Below are 22,523 nucleotides of genomic sequence, written 5' to 3'. Positions count from 1 at the left end.
GCCATGGTCTGGCCTTGAGCTCTGTGGTAGCAGGTTGGACTTGATGATCTGTGAGGTCTCTTCCAACCTTGGTGATACTGTGATAGTAGATCCCCAGAATTGCTACTCCATAGACATTTGACAAAGCAAATAATCAGCACTCAGCTGCTGCAGTAACCTCAGGACAGTTTGAACTGCTTCTCCATGTGTCAGGCACAGTAAGCACAAAGCACAAAGGCCTTTTTTACCTTAAAATGTGCGCCACAACTGCAGGCCCGTACCAATCTCCCGCCGCTTTCCCAGACTTCTTCCCGTGCTCGATCAGCTGATGCAAGCCGAAGGCTGCCAGCGGACAGTCGCCAAACCAAGAGATGATCTTCCTGTGGTAGGCTTCATTCCTCCTTTCGCTGTCGTCGCAGCTCCTCTTCGCCGCCGGGCGCCGGGGATGCGGCAGGAGCTTGGGCTCTCTCTCTGCTGTAAGCGACGCCTCCAACGACGCCGTCAGCTTCTTCACTGTGTGAGCTGTCCACGACTCAGCGTCTGCACTGTCCATGTCCAACGCATCTGGCCAGACCCAGGCTGCAGCAAGACAGGTTAAGATGTATATGCAGCTAAAATCTTATCATTTTGGTTTGGGAGTTCCCTGCCCCCCCCCTTTACAACCGCCCAGACTGTACTCAGCCAGCTGGAAGTTAAGGGTTGGAGGTTTCTCTTCACAGCTAAGCACAATGTACAAGCAGGTAGTTACAATATATTACAAATATCACAGTACCACCAAGGTTGGAAGAGACCTCATGGATCATCAAGTCCAAACCTTTACCACAGAGCTCAAGGCTACACCATGGCACCAAGTGTCTACAGCTACAGACAGAAATAGGCAAGTTAAAAGTAATAGGGAAACACAGCAGCCCTCCCAGAAACCAGAGTCCCCAGGAGGGGCTCCCAACCACCCTTCCATCTTCTTTCCACCCCTCTACCTTATCCCAGGTTGATTCTAAGGGGATTCAAATACTGCCCAAAAGGAGCCTGTTCCAGTATTTGAGAACCCCTTCAGTGAGGAATTTTTTTCTAATGTCCAATCTTGATGCAACTTAAGGACATCTCCTATCACTTGTTACTAGGGAGAAAAGACCAACCTACCTCCAAGCTCCTTTAAGGCAGCTGTAGACAGCCAGCCTCCTTTCATAGAATCATAGCATCAACCAGGTTGGAAGAGACCTCCAACATCATCCAGTCCAACCTAGCACCCAGCCCTGGCCAACCAACCAGACCATGGCACTAAGTGCCTCAGCCAGGCTTTGCTTCAACACCTCCAGGGACAGCGACTCCACCACCTCCCTGGGCAGCCCATTCCAATGCCAATCACTCTCTCTGCCAACAACTTCCTCCTAACATCCAGCCTAGACCTCCCCTGGCACAACTTGAGACTGTGTCTCAACTTATTCTGTTGCTGGTTGCCTGGGAGAAGAGACCAACCCGTACCTGGCTACAGCCTCCCTTCAGGGAGTGGTAGACAGCAATGAAGCCTCCTCTTCTCCAGAATGATCATTGTTGCCCACTTTTACAGTGTGATAATCACCCCACATGAATGCCTCTGACCACAAGTGGCACTCCACAGTGAAACCTCATGTTAGTTTTTCCCTGCAGACTCTGGCAGATGCAGAAACCCAACATAACAACATCACAGGCCTTGCTATTTCTGCACTGCCAGCCTCACATTTAAATCAGCATCTTAAGCATTGGCATTTCAAAGTAAAACTTCCCAGTACCTTCACATTTCAAATAAAACCTCATTTACAACATCATTCAGGAATATCTGGAACATTCCACATAGCAGTGGAAGTATTCCAGGTAGGAACTGCAGTGAAGCTTTGCTTTGTAACAGAAACAATACCATTAAACCAGAATGAAAACATCTCTGGGAAAAGAGCAACCAGCGATGAAAAACTTCATGCAAACACTTAAACACGGTTCAAAAGCTACCCAGACCTCATAAAAAGCTTTTCAAAAGATAATTCACCAGCTGTCAGAAGAGTAGGTGATGAGAAAAGTAGTCCAGGAAGACCTACATATTCCAGTTTTCTATGCATTTGGATTGCCCCAGAAACACCAGCACTCTGGAATCACCAAACAGCCTTCCAAATGAGGGTGCATGGGGGGGACAGGGTGAGGAATTCTGTGCAACCATGGATTTAAAGGACATAGACCTGGGGCTTTTTTGTTTGGGGGTACTTCAGAATGAGCCATAAGACATTGCTGCTCACAGGCAGGCTTCTGAGCAGATTTCTAATCTTATTTTTTTAAATGGATGTATAACAAAAGTTCTATTTAAGGGATTTGTGTTCTCAGCAGAAGTATTTTCAGAGGTTTTGCTATTTGCAGTCAGTTGAAAAGGCTAATGAATGTTTTATGGCTTCAATATCTACAGCAAAAGGAACATTCAGTAAGCCAATCTGACAGCTCAGTCATGGCACTGGCAAGAAAGACGACTTTGTGATGCAGCTGGTTGGGGACTGTGCTCACAGCTTACATCATGTTTGCACAGAAAGTACAAAGCCTTATCAAAACAGGCTTTCAGAACCATCTTCTGCTCAAGTATTCTTGAGATCCAACAAATGGCTGAGTAAACAGTGCAGTCTGCTCTCTAACTAAAGTGCCTGGGTGGCTTCAGCCCCGTGTTTTGCATTGTTCTGACAAGCAGTGGTGAGAGAGGACATGATCAATTGGTTGAAAGGGATTGAGAAGAGAGTGGAGAGAAAAGGTGATTCACTCTGAGAACCATAAATACCTCTGTGCAGGACATGGCTTAGCACGGGAGGACAGGGAGGGACATGCAAGCTTAGCCTTTGCAGGCAGAAAATGTTCCAAGTCTCCTAAGGCTACTTTTTTCCAACAGCTGTGACTGGGAGTATTTTGAAGCAAAAAAGGGAAGTTCCTCTCTAAGTACATGGTGAGAGGGAGGAAATGAAGTAGTGAGAAATGAGTAGTGAGAATTTCCACACAAAGAATGATGTATTAAAGTTAGATTAGAAGCCCTCAATTAACTGAGTGTAGTAGTACTAGAAGAAACTGAATAATGTACAACTTTAAAACTGATAAAATAACCTCACTTTTGCCATAGCCCACAGCTATGAGCTGGGGAACTCTTTTCCACATCTTGAGTCCAAGAAATGAGCAAGTTTTAAGAGAATTGGACACTTGGATGGATAATAACAACATCTGGGTACAGGATCACAAGTTTTTGGTAGCATTTTACTTCACAGTTCACTTCTGTGGAGTTTCCAGTACCTTCCTATCTCAGACTTCCATTTCTGGACAAGGGGATACTGAGGAGTGGGACAGCTAACACTGCTCTGATACAACGAAACAATTCCTGTATTAATTACACAGAATTATACAACTTTAGAGGTTGGAGGAGACCTCCAAAGATCATCGAGTCCAACTCCCTGCCAAGGCAGGATCCCCTAGGGTAGTTTGCACAGGAATGCATCCAGGCAGGTCTTGAAAGCCTCCAGAGAAGGAGATCCACAGCCTCTCTGGGCAGCCTGCTCCAGTGCTCTGACACCCTCACTGTAAAGAAGTTTCTCATGTCGAGGTGAAACCTTCTGTGTTCCAGTTTGAAACAGTTGCTCCTTGTGTTATTGCTGCTGACCACCAAAAAGAAATTGGCCCCATCCACCTGACACTCGCCCCTCAGATATTTGCATATATTGATAAGATTTCATCTCAGTCTTCTGCTCTTGTCCAGACTAAACAGCCTCAGGTTTTTCAGTCTCTCAGGTCCTTCAGAGGCTGGTAAGTTCACTTGGAGACTTGGTGAAAAAGCACCAAGCTGCTCTGGGCGGGCAACAATTTCCTTGCACACACTCAGTGCATTAGAAGCCTCTGGTTTTACAGCACTGGAGATGGTCACCTCTGTCTTATAACATCCTCACATCCATGAAACTCCCTGCAGATGGCTGTTTTGTGGGATGCTTAGATCTAGGTTGACAACTCTCACCATTTCTGAGAAGAAGTCTAGAAGCAAACCCAGGCCACTTCAGGCCTAGGCTACACAAAGACCATCGCGCCATCTACACGACACCCACATTTATCATGCCAAATAACCAGACCTTCTCTCCTAACTTACCTCTACCAAGAAAATGAAGCATAAGACCTTGAGCCAGCAACATTTGACCAGTTCTCAGCGTGCAGCCCCACCCACAGTCTGTTGTTAAGGCAGATCCCTTGATCTGAGGAAATTCCTCTCTGTAAGTCAGCCATATTCGAGAGATAAAATCCTTACGGAACTCCTCAACACTTCCTGAAATCTCTGTGGGGATTTCATCAAAGTTGGACCCATCTCCAGAGAGTTCACCAGATTCTGTAAGGCAAACCACAATGCAACTTACAACTTGGTATGGCACTTATGTTACTAGAAGAAGAGTGAAAAACCATACAGCTATTCTATTAGAAAAGCAGGGTAAAGTTGCCAAAAATTAACAACTGCTTTAAATACAAGAAAATTGGAAAGCTAAACCAGTAAAAAATGTACCAGATGAAATGAGGAGGAGCAGTGCAGCCTGCATTACTGTGCCAGTGGAATCAATGACGTGCAAGTAAGCAGCTGCTTAATTCATCTAAAGGTAGATGGTCAAGTAGAGAGAGATCTTTTAGAAAGCTACACACTGGAAATGATAACAAAGGTGTTGGTGTAGTGACTCTTTGTATAGCTACTGTCACCATTTCAGTAAGAAGATTTTAGAAAGCACATCTCCAACTGCTAGGTAAATGAAGTAAAGTGCAAATGACAGCACCAACAGAGTAAGACTTTGTGTGGTTTGGGTGTTACCCACCCCCCACACTAAAGAAGATCACCCAGACTAGATTCAGCCGCTGGGAATTTGGAGAATGAAGCTTTCTATTTACAGCTTAGCACAATATCCAAGCAGGTGTTTACAATCTATACAGCCACAGACAGAAATAGACAAGTTAAAAAGTAATGCAGAAACACAACAGCCCTCCCAGAAACCAGCGTCCCCAGGAGGGGCTCTCAACCACCCTTCTACCGTCCCCCCACCCCTCTACCTCACCCCAGACTTTGCCTTACACTCAAGGTAGTTTGGAGGGTGGGACAGGGGGGTTAGGAGGTAGATGGATTAGTCAGGCAGGTTAGATAGAGAAGTTCATGCACCCTGAGAGACAGAGAGTGATTTCCTTATCTATGTTTGTGTTCTGGTTCTTATACATCTCAGCAAGCCTATGAGTGCAGCAGCCATCACCACTGTTTCCTTTTCACAGCCTAGCAGCTAATTCTTCTCACCAAAATATCCCAGCTAGGCTCAAACCAGCACACTTTGGTGTAAGATCTGAACAAAGCAGGCTGGGATCTATTAGTGGTGGTGTTGGATATTTAAATGAGTATTTTTCTAAGCCTTTCATATCTGTAATTCCACAGTAATGATCTCCTTTCTTGAAGAGGAAAAATGCAGCCAGAGAGGTCCTGCTGATTAAAGCTGGAGTGAGCAAAGTGCTGTGTACATACCATCAGTTTTGAAGTGGTAACACTTCCCCAGCAGAAAGACCGGAGAGTTTCTACTGAAGTAAGTTTTGGTTTTCAACACCCAACCTAAAACAGATGCAAAACAAATATGAATTTGTGACTGGTGCATTCCAAAAATGGCATCTGGTTAAGCCAATGGTAACTCTTGAAGGGGAACACAGAGAAAATGTACTGAAATCTGAGGTTGCTTGCATTAAGTAACAAAAACTCCAGTAGTTCTGCAAACCACTGATTAGTTCTGGCCTGACAGTAATGTGGATGTGTGAATCTTAATACAATGGTGCTACTGTGCAGAAATTGTTAGGATACAGAAAAGCTAAAGCTGAGCTTAAGTTGCTTTGTCCCTTTTGTGAATTCTTTGCTGCATAGTTTGGTTCTGTGAGGTTTCTAACTCCTATAATAGTACACATTAAGCTCCACGTACAACCAGTGAAAGTGCATGAAGAGCACAGCTTTTCCCAGAGGATTAATTCAGCATACTTCATCACAAAATTAAACTGCAGATTTCACACCTAGAAGGGGTAGCATAGTTATGATGAACAAATTAAAAGGGTCAGAATGCAGGGTTTAGGTTCTGCTGGTGCCCCCCAAACAGCAGGTTTTTCACTTAAGCCTAAATCCTATGGAATTTATAGCCTTAATTGATGTTGTTTCTTGAACTCTTGCTATCACATATTGGGTGCAATGACTACTATTCCCCTTCACCCCTATGGCAGCCTTAAAGAAATGCAGAAGAAAAGGATCTTTTAACCTTGCCAGACATCTCCACGGCTCAGTTATGAGAATTAATAAAATTTATCACAGACTGAACAACCTCAGTCCCAGACTCAGGTAGGCAGGAGGCAGAAAAATAAGATTAAGGCCAGATTAGAAGAAGGAGCAGTTGAAAAAGCTAGTTGCTTATTAACAAATTAATGATGTCCACCAGTGGGAAAGCAGGCTACTCAAGCATGTCAAACAGATCCTTCAGTGGAGTTTGTTTTGCACAAGCCATCCTACTTTTTCCAACCAAGCACATGTAACAGTGAAAACTCTGGGCAGATGGATCTGTATTATCCCTGTTTAAAGATTTATGCAAGCCTTGTGCCATTTCCATGGTGCATCTCCTGTTCTCAAAATCACTGATTTTAAAAGACATTATCCAAGTTTATTTGAAACCTGAAAAGCTAAAGGAGTTTGTTTACTTTGCCATTAACAACATGGAAGTAAAACCAACTGCTTCAGTGGCCCTGGGGCATTTTTGTCATTAATAGCAGTCAAGTTTCTCAAACACGATCCCTTTCATGTTAACATTCAGTGGAGACAGGAGAGTGTTTCACTTACTGTATTTCATGTTGTGCCATGCAGACATAAACTTTGATTTTATCTTTTCTACTTCATCTGTCCCTGTGGCCTCCATATTCAAATTCTAGAGGAAAAGCCATCGCTGTCTTGTGAGATGTTCAATTCTGCTACTGTAAAAACAAAAATTACAAACATATCCATGGGCACTGAGCACACAGGGTATAGAATCACCACCAGCCCACTCAGGTACTTAAGCCTAACACGGCCAGAAACAGTAATAAACTGGCAGAATCCTCCACTACCAGGGACTGAGAGGCAATCACATCTTCCATGAATAAGTAATAAAATAATCTAATTCCAAATATACACCAATAAAACTACTACACAAAGCTAAATAAAATATAATGCTCTCCAACAGCTCTCTACTGCACAACAAACTGATCTAGAGCATATAACCTGTGCTGGCATCTGAGTGCACTCATCCTAATTGGCAGGGAAATGAAGAGCTACGAAGCATTTTGCTAGAAAGGGTAGAGGCTGTTCTTTTCTGCTGACTAGATTACAGCAAGCATCTTCCCTCCACCCCCACTCCCCTCCCCCAGGGCTTCTGAGCACAAATAACCAAATCTTGGTTTTTAAAGCTAGCATCAGTTCCAGATTTCTAAAAGAGAATTTTCTAAGCCAGAGTTTAGAGGCATTGGAACAGTTGAAAGATGATGTGCAAGATGTTTCATAGAATCAACCAGGTTGGAAGAGACCTCCAAGCTCAGCCAGTCCAACCTAGCACCCAGCCCTGGCCAAGCAACCAGACCATGGCACTAAGTGCCCCAGCCAGGATTGGCTTCAACACCTCCAGGGATGGCGACTCTACCACCTCGCTGGGCAGCCCATTCCCATGCCAACCACTCTCTATGTGAAGAACTTCCTCCTAAAATCCAGCCTAGACCTGGCCTGGCACAACTTGAGACTGTGTCCCCTTGTTCTGTTGCTGGCTGCCCGGGAGAAGAGACTGACCCCAACTGGCTACAGCCTCCCTTCAGGTAGTTGTAGACAGCAATGAGATCTACACAGAAAATGTAGAGTATAGAAAATGTGTGGAGTAACAGGGACTGAATTTTGTACAGAATTAGCCTGCTAGGAAGGTAACATTCAAAGATGATTAGAACACAGTCATAAAATCCCTGTTTACTTGACATATCTTCTAATTATCACTTACAGTGCCAAAAAGGCTTCTTGGTCTGGGTCGTGTCACCTGTATTCCAGAAATGAGAGTGGTAAAAAGGTGGTAAAAACCATCACAGTGCAGATTAATTTCCTAAAAACTGCTTATACATTTTCCAAGGGCAGGTAGCAGGAGTGAATGCCCTTTTCCTGACTCAGAACTACAAGACTGATTCACCTTAACAGCAACCTGAAGTGATAATAATACAGAAACAATAATACCTTTCTCCTTGTTTCTAAGAAATCTGAGAAAATGCCTCACAACTTCCTTAGTTTTTCAACCACTGCAACAGGAGGTTTGCTGTTAATTAACAGAGCCTCCTTCCTGACACATGTTCTGTCAACTGTTTGCTTTAATAGCTGATCAAAGTGAGATTTTCCTCGGTTATGACGTTTGGTAGCTCAAACCTTTGCATAGAGAGCTGGAACATTAAGAGCTCCTGCTTCAACAGGGTTCTTGAGGGACATCAAAAGCTGATCAAGAGTGGAAGATCAGTGCAACCCTCACAGAATTTTTAGCTATCACATATAGGTAATGACACAAACAAAAGGGAACTGAATCAGTTAATGAACCTGGACCAGTAGCACACACCATCACTAGTGCCATACACAACCTCCTTACTTTACAAGGAGAATCTAGAACATTATTTCCCTTTCTATGTGTTATTCTCCATTGAGTTGAGATCCAAAGCAGAACGAAGACTAAACCATCTCATCCTGGAAGCATATTTTAAGTAAAGCCTAGCCTTTGGTAGTGCAGTTGAGCAGAGTGTGAAGATGTTGTGGTTGGACTTGATGATCTTAAAGGTCTTTTCCACCCAAACCCATTCTGTCAGAGTGCCAGTGTCTTCAGAGCCTGAGAGTACTCTCACAGATGCACTGTTTCTGAGATCTGCAGGGAGGGAAGGACAACAGCAGGCTACTGCCCAGGCCATGCCTCACAGGTTTTCTCACTATTCCATGGTATTAATTCATACAAGTCTGCCAGCAGCTTTTGACAGAACAAGAGGCAATGTAAGCTGACAGACATGGGGCAGGAGTGACATTATTTGCTAGTGAAATGAACAGATGGCCACAACCTTACTTTGACTGGGGACAGAGTGGCTGAGAGCAGCTGAGCAGAAAGAGACCTGGAGGTACTGGTAGATAGTAGCTGAAGATGAGGCAGCAGTGTGCCCAGGTGGCCAAGAGAGCCAATGGCATCCTGGCCTGGATCAGGAGCAGTGTGGCCAGCAGAACAAGGGAGGTTATTCTGCCCCTGTGCTCAGCACTGCTCAGGCCACATCTTGAGTGCTGTGTCTAGTTCTGGGCTCCTCAATTCAAGAGAGAAGTTGAGGTACTGGAATGTGACCAGAGAAGGACAACAAAGCTGGTGAGGGGCCTGGAGCACAGCCCTGTGAGGAGAGGCTGAGGGAGCTGGGGGTGTGCAGCCTGCAGCAGAGGAGGCTCAGGGCAGACCTCATTGCTGTCTACAACTATCTGAAGGGAGGCTGTAGCCAGGTGGAGTTGGTCTCTTCTGCCAGGCAACCCAGCATCAGAACAAGGGGACAGTCTCAAACTGTGCTGGGGAAGGTCTAGGCTGGATGTCAGGAGGAAGTTGCTGCCACAGAGAATGATTGGCATTGGAATGGGCTGCCCAGGGAGGTGGTGGAGTCACTGTCCCTTGGAGGTGTTGAAGCCAATCCTGGCTGGGGCACTTAGTGCCATGGTGTGGTTGATTGGCCAGGGCTGGGTGCTAGGTTGGACTGGATAATCTTGGAATTCTCTTCCAACCTGGTTGATTCTATGATTCTGTGGTTTTGTAGTGGAAGGGAAAGAAAGACAATTTAAGGTTGGGTTTTAATTTCCTGTCTTCTCTCACAGTTTTAATTCAGGAGAAAATAAAAGAAGAAAGAGTGACTGTAACATTGACTCCAACTAGCAAAGCTGGCAAGATGAACTTCATCAGGAGGTGTGTTTGGTCCAGTCTGTCCTCACATGATCAATCAGCAGCATCCCTTTATGCAGAGGCCACAATTTCCTTACAGGCCAACACCTATAAAACCTACCTCTGGCTAAAATGAGCAATGGAACCAACTCTATCGTTCCAAAAGAGCTTGAAGAAAAAAAATACTGACATGAGAAAGAAGCTCATTTTCCTTTGAAAGACAGTGGTCATCACAGAGCATTTTCTTTCATCCAGTTACATCTTTTTCCCCCCAGCATTATTCTAAAGATGTGAAAATGACTTCCAAGAAGAATGCTCACATGAAACAGGCACATTTACCCCACCGGAACAACGCAGGCTCTTGCTGTCAGTGTAAGAAGGCATCAGTAATAGCCCCACTGAAATTAACAGAACAGCATCAGGAGGGATTCACGAGGCATAAGTCACAACGGCACAATGCAACCCCTGCTCTTAAATCTACAGCTAATGGTTCTACGCTGAAGTTGTCTCACTTAAGAAGTTACCTGGGGTGATAGGACTTCACAGAGCAGCAGAACGCACCTCTTAATGAAAACTGAAGTCCTGCCATCCTCTCAGAGCCCCCAGTACCCAGCCTCTGAGAGGGGAGGACTGCAAGGAGGTCTGCATTGTTTGTTCATAGGGACAGGGATAAAAACAACAGCAGGACGTGTTTATTTTCATCAACAACTGGAAAGTAATTTAACCTGCCAATGCAACCACTGTGAGAGGGATGAATGAAGAAGCTGAAATGTGACTGTCTTATGATTAAATAAGAAGGAAGACCCACTTCACTTTTTCACTACCTGGGAAGAAAGTGAGCCCGGAGTGATGACAGCCAGCAAAAGCCACATACAAGACCCTGACAGAGGATGAAGCCAGAAGGTCCTTTTTAAGGAGCTACCCTTTTTGAGCTATAAACACGTACTCAGAAAGTAAGGGGAGAAGAAAAACTTCTTTTCTCTGTTTCTTGTAAACCCTGTAGCAAAGACAGCACACGGCCATGCCATGCCAAGCAGGAGCTGCTCGCAGCGAAGCCGCCTCGTTACCCGCGCTCTGCACCGCCGCCGGAGGCTGCTCTTTGTATCCTTACAAAGACTCCTGCGGGCTTTGTCAGCAGGCGCCCGGGAAAGAGCGGGGGTGGGGAGCCCCAACCGCGTCCCTTCGGGAAACTGCTCGGCGGCCCCGGTTATTGCCCAACCCGCCACCGAGCTGGCGGCCGCAGCGCGGTCACCGCAGCCGCCCGCGGCCGGTGGGAACACGGCGGGCAGCCGCCTGCCCACGCAGGTACCCGGGGAGGGAGGCTCAGCCAGCGGCAGAGCCCCGAGCGCGCTCCCGACCCCAGAGCCACGCACGAACGGGCACACAGCCCCGGGCCGCCGCCTGCGGACACGCTCGGAAGCGGCCGCCTCTCGGCCGTCCCCGCTGAAGCTTTCCTGCGCCCGGCAGCGCGGCCGCGCTCTCCCCGCATCGCGTCTCCGCCGGCGCCGGCCGCTCACCCCTCATGGATCCGCCGCCGGTGCGGGACGAGGGCCGTTACCGCCTCCCGGGCCGCGCCATCGCCGCGCCCTCGCTAAGGCACACCCGCTGCGAGCCGCCGAGCACAGCCAGAAGCGGCCGAGGTCTCCGCTTGCCCGCCCGGTGAGCAATGTGGCGCAGCCGGCCGGGGAGCGGCCTCCCGGGGCTGCAGCCGTGAGGGAACGGCGCGGAACTACAGCTCCCGGCCGGCGCCGCTGCGGCAGCCAGACGGGCCCGGCGGCGGGGCCGCCCCGGGCATGCTGGGGACTGTAGTCCGGCAGGAAGACGGGCGGCTTCCAGCCGGTAGAGGCGGCAGGGAGGCGGCGGGGCGGGCGGAGGAGAAGCGGGGTGAGCTGGAGTCAGGCGGGCCGGGCTGAGGAGCAGCTGGGAGGGCCGAGGGCGGGAGGGCCGGGCTGAGGAGCAGCTGGGAGGGCCGAGGGCGGGAGGGCCGGGCTGAGGAGCAGCTGGGAGGGCCGAGGACGGGCGGGCCGGGCTGAGGAGCAGCTGGGAGGGCCGAGGGCGGGCGGGCTGCGGACGAGCCCCAGGAAAGGCGGGCGCAGGGCGGGCGGCCGTGGGCTTTGCGCGGAGCTGCGACCTAGGCTGCCCCTTAGGGAGACTTGAGCATCTTTTAAGGTGTTTTGCCTTTTGGTGGGGTTTGGGTTTTGTGGTTTTTATTTGCTTGTGGTTTGGTGTTTTTTTTTTGGGGGGGGATGCTTATTTATTTATTCATTTAGTTTGGTGCTTTGTTTGCGGGCTTCGTGCTGGTTTGGTTTGTTTATTGGGTTTTAATCTTGCAGCCTTTTTAACCTATTATAGCTAAACGGTTCCCAAATCTCCAGATTCCCTAGAGGCTGGTGGCAGTGAAATCCCCAACTTAAACACCTCTGTGTTCGTTCAGATGCTAACAGTGGTTTCCTGTTCAGCTTTGTATCTCTCTTCTAAAACATCATCCATTCCTCCTCTTACTAGGCAAGATGTGCTGAGATTTGGTTTCACTGTTTTTTTTGTGGTGGGTTTTGTTTGGGGCTTTTTTTCTTTTGTTGTTGTTGTTACTCTCTTTATGAAGTAGGTTCTTCATTAATCTGTTTTATTTTAAGCTGCTAAAATCATCATTGGCTATATCAGGAGCCTGGGATTAAAAAAAAAAAGAAAGCCAAACAGACCAAAAACCAGACCAAAGCCACAGGGTTTGGGAAGAATGGGAGTTGAATTTCTTCAGCATCTGGAATTGGCATTTCCTAAGATCCTACAGAAGGATGCTCTCCCCGCATTCCCCTGGTACTTGAGGCTCAACGGCAGACGTTTGGGTTTGTGAAGAAAGGTGTTTCTTTTCCATGTTGGGATTTTACTGCCTTCTGCTGGCCAAAGATGATCAGACTGAGTTTTAATTGTTGTAATCAGCACGTAATTGTAGCAAGTGGCCTAAAAAGTAAGCTTCGGTGCAAATACCAACAATAGATGTTTCATGTTGGCTTCTGTTAGGTCTTCTCATGGGAATAGTTGACATAAGAGGGGCAATCAGTAAAGAGGACTTTAGGCATTAATGCACAAAGCAGACAACACCTTGCTTCAAAGGGCCTGGCTGTTGGCTTGAAGCGGGGATATAGGAGATCACCTTTCTAATCCTTCCCCTGCCTTTCAGTTCACCTCTTACCCTTGTTAACAGCCCTTCATTCCCGTGTTCCTGTAAACTAATGATCACAATGCTCATCTCGCTTAGGACTCCTTCAGGCTCTAGCAGCAAGCATCTCTGTAGAGCAGGATAATAGTAGTAACTGCCATGATGGAGGTTAAAACATCCTGGGAAATGGTGACTGTTCCTCTTCAAGACTGGAAAGGAGAGGTAATACACACAAAGTGGCATGCATACCACATATGTCTTTATATTCTGAGCAAAGATAAAGATGTAAAACTAAAAAGCATGTTGCTGTTTATAATCAACTCACCAAAGACTGTGGCCCCGTGGTAGGGGGTAATCTGTCAGTGCAAAAGGAAATGGGCCTCCTGCCTTCAGAATTTAATGACCAGTTTTAGGAATAATAGTTCTTTAGAGTTTCATCTCTGCTTTTATTCTCAAAGACAGAGATGAATGTGCTTGTCTGTTTGTGTATGGTCTCGAATATTGAGAGCTGAGTGGCTAACGTGGCTTGGGTTTGGCTAAATGTTGAACAAAGAATTATTCAGCTGATCACATGAAATGGCTATTCCCTTGCCTGAAATTAGCACCTTCCTGCTCTGAAATTTAATAAGCATGCACTGATTTGCTAGGCCACACAATATGCCATCTGGATATACATTGTAAATCCCTCAGGCAATCAGGTTATGAGAATGAAGATATTTATTTTCTGCTTTTAGCATCAGTCAAAGCATGCAAAACAAAGCTTTGATTGCAAAATAATTACTCAGGCAGCCATAAATAACTATCTGTAAAGAGAGAGATTTCTCTTCACATGCACTCCTTCCTATTTCTCTAGGAAAGATTTGCAGAGGGAGTGGGAGAGAACATAACCACTTTCAACAAATTTCTAGCAACTGCTACAGAGTTTGCACTTTGAACATTTTAATAGCATAAAGGCCATGCAAGCCATGGTTGAGCTCTATTTGTGCCAGTGAGGAAATCTTTGCAGTCTCTGTTCATGGAAAATACGATTTGTCTTGGCTTTTTTACATAGGTAAACCGAGTGGGTAACAGCAACAGGCAACTATCAAAAAGGCTGAAAATGAGAGAAGGTGCTTAGAGATGCCACAGTTACACAACATTTACCCACCGAATGCTGCAGAAGGGTAAGACAACCCCAAATTTCTAGGCAGTCAGGGGAATGAAGCTTCTACTGCCATATCTGCCCCCTAGCCTACTAGGTCCCCTCTGCAAAGTCGTCTTAAGCATTCATCAGTAATCTGCAAGGTACTTAGGGAAGCCCATTAAACCTTCCGCTAACACTATGTGCTTTCCCAAGCACCCGTATGTCTGTTGTCTAAACAGAGACGATCTTGGGTCGAGGAGCTATAGAAAAGGGAGTCTTTCATTGGTTATTTTTAGTTTAATTTCCTAGGGAAGTAACCCATCTGGGATCTGTTTACCTCTGGCAAGTTTTCCAACCCATCTGCAATTTAATCTAGTCTGCAGAGCCTCAGAGATACTAAATACATCCATTTTTTGTGGAAATAGCTACTCAGGTAGAGAGACCCTGCAGCAGGATAAAGGGAGGACACTGGAAATCAGTCTGTGTTAATTCTGCTCACAGAACTACTTGTTGAAAAAGATTACAACAAGGTTGCTCCTACTTGTTCCAGAACAGAAAACCTTTACTCATGGAAAAGTCACTGCCGCTTAGCAACACTACTGGAAATAGAGTGGTTAGATGAATGATACTGAGCTTTATAAAGATGAGAAGCATTATTGATTAAAAACTAAAAGCAGTGACAAGTGTTTTGTCTCTGAAGCAAACTCATTACTCCAGAACGACATGGGTTTCACAAAGATGTCGGGATCATCAAAGTTAATAGTCAATGCATGCACGCTGTGAGGCAACACAGCAGCATGAGGGATCTTTTCAGGGAACAGAGGATTGTCCCAAGTTGTTCTTGAGATGTTCCCGCCTGCATGCACAGATTCTGATTACACTGCCTGCTGAGGGTGGCCCTGAGGTCCTTTTCCAGAGTAAACTCACCTACCTGCTCACGTGTGCCTGGTATGTTACACTGCCTGTGAAGTGTTTGTCTCTACTCATGTAGCCAGCACGTTACTGCTTGTACCACTCACTCCATCCAACCCCATTTTTTCTTAGTCTGTCCCTAGGGAAGAGGAGGCTCCAGTTAGAATGGTGGTAAGGATCTCTGCCAAGGCTACACTTGCTTTAATATCTCAGTTAAATATCTGGAAGGGAAAATAAAGAGCACATTAGTGGCATTTACAGAGTGTTATACTGGGAGAGACTGAAAGCAGTATTCACATAAACTACTTGAAATGATAAACATGAGCAGAAATTGAGGAAAGATGAGCTGGGAAGACTGTGAGTCCTTACCTGAGGAGACTGAAGTTCATGAGCCCACCTATTAAACTGGAGAAACTGGAAGTAATGGTGCCAGGAGACAAAGAATAAAGGCAGATGTCAAATACTATCATATGAAGAAGGCTGCAGAAAGGATTTGAATTCTTCAGGACTCAAAACTTGAAGACTCAAATTTCTACTCTCAAAAATGAGCTTTTCCTGCTGTAGGAGTCTGGCCACCATTTCTGCTGCAACATTTGCTGCTCTACCCATCTGTTCCAGCTAAAATAATGAGTTAAGTCCAAGAGAAAGAGAGGAGCCAGACACTACTACTGCTGATCAAATGAAGCGGCTGTTCCCTCGCCTTAAATCATGTGCCTCTTGCTCCCTGCCCTATCAATATTGCTAAGCACTGGTCAGATCCCTTCTCAGGCTGCTCTTCTCCAGTCTCAACAGCCCCAGTTCTCTCAGCCTTTCCTCCTCACAGGGATGCTCCAGGCCCCTCAGCATCTTTGTAGCCTTCACTGGACTCTCTCCAGTAGCTCCTTATGTCTCTTGAGCTGTGGATCCCAGAAAGTAACACAATTCTCCAGATACGACCTCAGTAGGACAGAGTAGAGCAGGAGAAAAGCCTCTCTGCACTTGCTGACCGCTCTCTTCTTAATGCCCCCAGGATACCCTTCTTGGTCATGAGGGCACATTGCTTGGTTCATGGTAAACTTGTCCATCAGCACTCCCAGGAACTTCTTCATGGATCAGCTTTCCAGCAGGTCACCCTCCCACCTGCACTAGTGCAGGGAGTTTTTCTTCCCCAGGTGCAGGACTCCACAATTTCTGTCATTGAACTTTATGAGGTTTCCCTCTTCCCAACTCTCCAGGTCTGGCCGAACGGCAGCACAGCCCGAAGGAGTGTCAGACAGGGTGTTGGTGCAGTTGAGATCCCACTCATCTTTAAGAGCATGATTTCACCCAGAGATTTGGCCCGCGATGACTTTAACCCGTTTCCCGTAGCTGCCAGCAGATGGCTCTCTGAATTTGCGGTCCCTTATTTACTACGTTGTTTATGGAATTACCTTGGACACATTTTCAGTGGGAAATGTTTTCAGTGTGTTTGATTGGAGGAAGTTTACGTCAGAAGAAGGAAGCAATGGACTGGGTAAATAGCTTGCTAACAAACAAGGCACGGGGTCAGCTCGCTTCTTGCGAAATGGTTTATGGTTGCAAGCCAAAAAGGAGTTTTCTTGTGCAGGACTTAAATCTTACAGCATTCAGGGTCAATTAGGTACAACTGTGTGCACAGGATGCATTTACCCAATTGCATTATAACCCAGCAAAATTAATTCTCCATTAAACAAAAATCATTTTATTGATGTGTTTAAAAGATGCCTGTGGTTTATAGACAGGTACCCTAGTGAAATGCTTCTCCATTCACAGCCCTCCAGTGTGAGATGTGTTGTTTCATGGGTACTTGTGTGCTGACAGAGCACTGTATAAACTTCAGATGGATGCTTAGCCCACATACAGCTCACACATAGACTCAGCTCTTCATTCCTCACTTTTTTGTTACATGGTTTATCAGAGAAGACTAAAAGGTGACTTTCAGCATGACAGACTGTGTAGCATGATGGGGTGCTGTACTGCCTCCTTTAAGCTGTATTCTCACCCTGAAATGCTGGACTAGATAATCCTTGAGCTCCTTTCCAAGCTGGTGTTCTGTGAACCTAAACGTGAGGATGAACTTCTTTGTGTCGAGGGTGGTGCAGCACTGGAACAGGCTGCCCAGAATGAGGGAGGAGTCTCCATCTCTGGAGTCAGTCAAAGCCCACCTGGACTCTGTCCTGGGCGACTTGCTCAATGATCTCCAGGGGTCCCTTCCAACTCCTGTTATTCTCTTATCCTGTGAATGAGTTGCTGGACTTTTCCTCAGCCTCTAAATCATTATGGTAACTAGATAGGAAATGCAACAGCTATGGTGGAGACCATCACTTTTCACAGCACACTTCAGCTCCCAACATTGGGGAGTCCTGGTGGGTTATGAATGTATCCACGACAAGGGAGGATCACCCCTCAGCTTCTCAGAGACCACTCACATGGAGCAGCAGATGCTTACTGATGATGGCATAGCACTTGGAACTAGATGATCCTTGAGGTCCCTTCCAGCCCAGATAATTTTGTGATCTTATGTTAGAGAATCATCAAGCTCCTACCCTACCTAACCGGGGGGCCACCAGGCCCCCCGGCCTTCAGATCCCCACCACCAGTCACCCAGTGTGCACCATGAGGACTCACCAGTGATGATGGAAGGAGGATCCCTCTGCCCAGAGGGGCAAGCTTGAGGCTTGCCTTTCCTGGGGCTGTTTATAAAGGGCAGTGTGCAGGGAGGTCTAAGTGGTCACACCTGGGGTGGGAGGAGACTCCAAGAGAGCCCAGGTGCTATGTGTTTAGGGGCAGGAAAGGGGCAAAATGGGGTGGGTGGGGTGGAAAGGGGGCAGATACAGTGTTCCAGTGTCATCTAGTATAGGTGGTCCTGTTCTGGCATGGGGATTGGACTTGATGATTTTTCAAGGCTTCCCAGAGTGGTTGTGGAGTCTCCTTCTCTGCAGACTTTCAAGGCCTGTCTGGATGTGTTCCTCTGTGATCTGTGTTTGGTAGTATCGTCCTGCTCTGGCACGTGGTTGGACTCGATGATCTCCTTGGGTCCCTTCCAACCCCTAACATCCTGTGATCCTGTGAACTACATTTTGGAGGCAGTGATGTCTTTCAAAGGCTGACACATTCTGCCACTGGAACTGAGCGCAAAATAAGGGGAGTTCCTTCTTTGCTTTCTAAAACGTGATGAAGAACACAGTGTGTTAAGGCAGAGTAGCTATTCAGTATCCCCATAGTGCTGGTAAAGTTCCAGGTTTAAAATTGGTTACTAGAAATACATTGCCTCTGTGCAAATATTAATTTAAATTAAGTTGGGCTGTGTGGAGGTGTTAATTGCAGTGTCCACAGTTCACTTAAGTTAGTCTTGATTTGTCTTCACCTTCATTCTGAGATGCCTGACACCCCTAAAGGCAATACATAGCCACAAACAGCTTCATGAAAAATAATACTAAGCTACTAACTTGGAGTTCTGTACAATTTCACTCTAATTTAGAAGAAAATAGTTCCATTTTCTACTACAGGCAAAATCTGCCACACGGCTTTTGAACCAGAGGAAGCTTGCTGGTTCCTGAAGAGATGGCTGCAGACATTTCTCTGGAGGCTGAAACTCTGCGCAATGGGTCTCTGTCTGAGCATTCACATTCTCCTCTTTTCAAAGCATGAGTTTGTTTCTTCAGAAAGGAAAAAAAAAACCCAAACATTTCCTCCAGTTAGTTCACTTCCAAGATGAGAAAACAAGAGGCAGAAAGGTTATGTGACACAGTGCCTGGCAGCGGCAGCACTCACCTTCGTCCTCGAAACCACGCAGCCATGCCACAACATGGATCCTACTGACTTGGGGAGCCACATGGAGGGAGGATTTTTTGAGAGCATGGATTTTTGTGTTTGGCACTACTGTATTTATGATGATAAAAGTCTGCCTTTATTTTTTTTTCCCCTTACATCCACTTTTTCATTGGTCCATGTACTGCAAAGTTCAGTCAGTCTGCAGAAGCTGTTGGTTCTCTTTACAAGGTCATTGTGTACATTTCTGCCAAGCTCGGTGATCTTTTTACTATTTAAAGTCATGGGCACCACCTTTGTAGTGTTGCTGGGCTGTTTCTGTCTGAAAAGTTATGAGGAGTATTTGTTTTTTTTTCTGGAATACAGATGTCAGTGTTCACCCTGAAATGAATTGAGGAATTGTATCCATATTTAGACCATCAGAGGGGAGAAAAGCTATTTATTTGCAAAGCAAGACCCTATACTGTCAAGGAGGAGCTGGTAGTTTAAAGCTTGATTGTTCCTAGTTGTTGTCCTGGTGTTCCAGTGAGACTGTGGCTTCTCTGGCAAGGGCAGCAGAGCAGGATGTGTGTCCTCACCTCAAACTCTGGTATCTAAACACACTTTCCTTCCTTGCAATTTCAGATGTCAGATCACATCTGTCGGGCACAGCCGAGGTGCAGGCAGGTCTCATCCGACTGCCCTTCTGCTGGTTGCCTCCAGCACAGAGGTGGGTAGACAGCTGGACTCAGTCTGCTAGAGTTCATCTGGCCAAGCTCTGAGCTGCAGAAAAAGTCCACGAAGAGCAGGACACTGACAAATGAGCAACGAGGACATCAAAACCCAGCAGCTAGCCACCTCAAAGCCTTGTGCCATGGACTTTGGAGATGTGGGAAGCAGCTAACACGCCTCAGATGCCTGTGAAGGATAAGGTAGGCAGTATGGGTGGAGTGTGGCTGTTTCAAGCTAAGCCATTCCTGCTCATCAGAAACCTAAAGTCAGCCCTATCATTACTGCATTTTGGAATGTGCCCTTGGTCTTTAAACAGCCCTCTCTCACAAATTGGTTGTTGAAAGCTATTAGATAAATTATGCATGGATTTCGGGGGTAATACTGAGCTGATTTTGTGTCCCACAACTTAATCAAGTTCTTCTGGTTGTGGTAGTAAGAAACCAAAGCCGAAAATCCAGGTCACTTGACTGACCTTTGATTCTCTGTGTTCTGTGTCTCAGGCCTTGTGGGGCTGGGCTGCTCTTTGCACCTTCTGGCAATGATAAGTTTCTCTCTTTAGAAATGGAGGATTCCCTGTTTTGTTATCAAAGAGCTAGTGATGTTTTCCCTTAAGGCAGGACTAAATTAGCCCTCCTGCTTCCCAGACTGATGCCTTTTTGGAAAGTAAATTCCATATAGGATGGGAAAGAAGAAATATTTCTGGTGGTCCTTCCTGATTTTGGAAGCACACACAATATATATGAGAATTTATCCACGCTTTGAGTTGCAAAGGACCTTAAAGATCATCTAATCCAAATCCTGCCCTGCAGTGAGCAGGGACATACTCAACAGATCAGGTTGCTCCAAGTCACATCCAACTTGATCTTAATTGTTTGCCAGGATGGGGTGTCCTCAACTGTGCATGTTAAGGGTGTCAATAGTGCTGTGGCTCATCCCATCCACTCTATGTGATGGACTTATCCTATGTGCAATCCTGTATGCAGGCAGCAATTCAAGAGCAAAAGTCTGTCATGGCAGACATTTGTGGGGTGTGTTCTCCCCTCTCACCCTCCCAGAGAAGAGCAGCCCTTTCTCAGCCACACATAATAGGTCTTTGCAGGATCTCCATCTGTGTAACACCTGACAGCACGTTTCCTACCCACACCAAATTGCTGAGCCCCAGTGGAGGGGGGGGCTCATATGTGTAGGTGTTTGCAGATTTTGGAGCCTGATGTTCCCTCTGTAAACATACAAACAGAGATCAAACTGGTTGTGTGCTGGAGATGGGTGTCTTCTGCTGGTGACCAAATGGGACCTGTGACTGCAGTCACCACGTGCTGGTAGTGTTCACACGGTGCAGACAGATGGGATGGGGTGAATTAGCACTTGCTGCTTTAGGATGCTTCCTGGATTACTATTAATAGTTCTCTGCTTTAGATTAATGCACAGCATATGTCGTGTAACACTGACTTTCAGGGATCTGCTGGAATGTGTCCTAGCTTCAGCTGTTTTGTGTGAAGTCCCCAGATACCTTTAGCTCCCCACCTGCTGCCTCTGCTTCTTATTTGGGTGACTTCAAATGCTACAGATTTTTGGAGAGACTGGTAGTAGTGACCTGTGTGGATGGAAAGATGGTTGTTAGGCTATTCTGGCCATCTTCTGAATCATAGAATCATAGAATCAACCAGGTTGGAAGAGACCTCCAAGATCATCCAGTCCAACCTATCACCCAGCCCTATCCTGTCAACTAGACCATGGCACCGAGTGCCTCATCCAGTCTTTTCTCATCACTATTAGGCATGATTTTCAGCTTTTCCAAATGAAAAGCTGGTACCATGCAGGGTATGATGGAGTAAGATCCCAGTCTCATCTCTGCAGGCAGATACGGTGGTATCAGAGCATGGCAATCAATGGGTGGGGATATGGGTGCCCAAGGCACTCAGCCATGCTATGCAGACCCATGGCAGCCTGCAGCTAAGGAGGTCCTTCCAGGGGCTGGCATCCACCAGCCCCCCACAGTGGTTCTGGGCTGAGGCCTAAGCTGCCTACAGAGTCATAGAGTTCCAGCATGGTGGGGATTGGAAGGGACCTCTGGAGATCATCATAGTCTGATGTCCCTGCTCAAGCAGGGGTACCCCCTAGCAGCCTGTCCAGGATCACAGTGCCCAGCTGGGTTTGAAATCTCTCCAGACAAGGAGAATTCACAACATCTCTGGGCAGCCTCCAGGGCTCCAGCACCCTCACACCAAAGAACTTGCACCTGATGGTCAAATGAAACCTCCTAGGTTCCAATTTGTGCCCAGTGTTGCCCCTTGTCCTGTTACTGGTCACCACTGAGAAGAGTCTGGCCCCATTCTCTTGCCCCCCACAGGTCTTTTAGCTCTTGCTGAGCATCGAGGAGATCCCCTCTCAGGCTGCTCAACAGCCCCAGGTCTCTCATCCTTTCCACCTCACAGAGATGCTCCAGGCCCCTCAGCATCTTCATAGCCTCCACTGGACTCTCCAGTAGTTCCCTCTCTCTCTTGAGCTGAGGAGCCCAGAGCCGGACACATCTTCCAGCTGAGCTCTGCTCGACACGGGGGTGAGATGCTGGGTGGCGAGGGGCGGGTGACGAGCCACGCTCCTTAACCGCGACCGGATCCTAAAGTCCTAACCCCAGCCCACTCCTGTTTTTAAATGGAAATAAAGCGGCAGCGAGGGCGGGCCCGCAGCAGGGCCAAGACGGGACGGGCTCGGTGAAGCCTGACCGAGCTCCAGGGCACCGAGGCTGGGTGGCGCCGGTGTTAGCGCCGCCGCTCCCGCCTGGCCCGAGAGCCGCGGGCCGGACACCGGCAATGGGCAGGAGCCCAGCTGGTCACTCCCGGCCGCGCCTGCCCGCCTCGCCGTATATCTGCGAGGAGCGGCCCCGGGCCGGGAAGGG

At 47.0% G+C, this 22,523-nt stretch overlaps 2 protein-coding genes and 2 long non-coding RNA genes across 5 annotated transcripts in view; 2 read left to right on the top strand and 2 right to left on the bottom strand.

Annotated features, from left to right (window-relative positions):
• Positions 1 to 11,561, bottom strand: part of ATG4C (autophagy related 4C cysteine peptidase) — a 30,630-nt gene extending 19,069 nt beyond the window's left edge. The window contains exons 1-5 of the mRNA XM_064147022.1: positions 11,471 to 11,561; positions 6,845 to 6,975; positions 5,504 to 5,587; positions 4,109 to 4,342; positions 228 to 558 (exon numbers count right to left, since the gene is read on the bottom strand). Coding sequence (XP_064003092.1) covers positions 228 to 558; positions 4,109 to 4,342; positions 5,504 to 5,587; positions 6,845 to 6,920 — 725 coding nt within the window. The 5' untranslated portion in view covers positions 6,921 to 6,975; positions 11,471 to 11,561. The remainder of the gene's footprint in view (positions 1 to 227; positions 559 to 4,108; positions 4,343 to 5,503; positions 5,588 to 6,844; positions 6,976 to 11,470) is intronic.
• LOC135177273 (serine/arginine repetitive matrix protein 3-like) lies at positions 10,455 to 11,814 on the top strand. Its single transcript, XM_064147023.1, has 2 exons — positions 10,455 to 10,856; positions 10,957 to 11,814. Exons 1-2 carry the CDS (start codon positions 10,844 to 10,846, stop codon positions 11,760 to 11,762), a joined length of 819 nt encoding a protein of 272 aa, XP_064003093.1. The 5' UTR covers positions 10,455 to 10,843; the 3' UTR covers positions 11,763 to 11,814.
• Positions 11,815 to 12,344: 530 nt separating this feature from the next.
• LOC135177276 (uncharacterized) lies at positions 12,345 to 17,806 on the bottom strand. Its single transcript, XR_010303006.1, has 3 exons — positions 17,771 to 17,806; positions 15,165 to 15,366; positions 12,345 to 13,319 (listed from the first exon to the last, which is right to left on the bottom strand). It is a non-coding gene; the product is annotated as an uncharacterized LOC135177276 (long non-coding RNA).
• Positions 12,636 to 20,250, top strand: LOC135177280 (uncharacterized). 2 transcript variants are annotated; one of them, XR_010303012.1, is made up of 3 exons: positions 12,636 to 12,767; positions 14,162 to 14,273; positions 19,538 to 20,250. It is a non-coding gene; the product is annotated as an uncharacterized LOC135177280 (long non-coding RNA). The 2 variants fall into 2 exon arrangements; XR_010303011.1 differs by lacking the exon at positions 12,636 to 12,767 and adding an exon at positions 13,255 to 13,332.
• The last annotated feature ends 2,273 nt before the right edge of the window (positions 20,251 to 22,523 follow it).

Source organism: Pogoniulus pusillus, chromosome 8 (genome assembly GCF_015220805.1).
Source record: "Pogoniulus pusillus isolate bPogPus1 chromosome 8, bPogPus1.pri, whole genome shotgun sequence".
Taxonomy (NCBI): Eukaryota; Metazoa; Chordata; class Aves; order Piciformes; family Lybiidae; genus Pogoniulus; species Pogoniulus pusillus.
The sequence above is the reverse complement of the archived record's forward strand: the minus strand, read 5'-3'. Positions and strand labels throughout refer to the sequence as shown.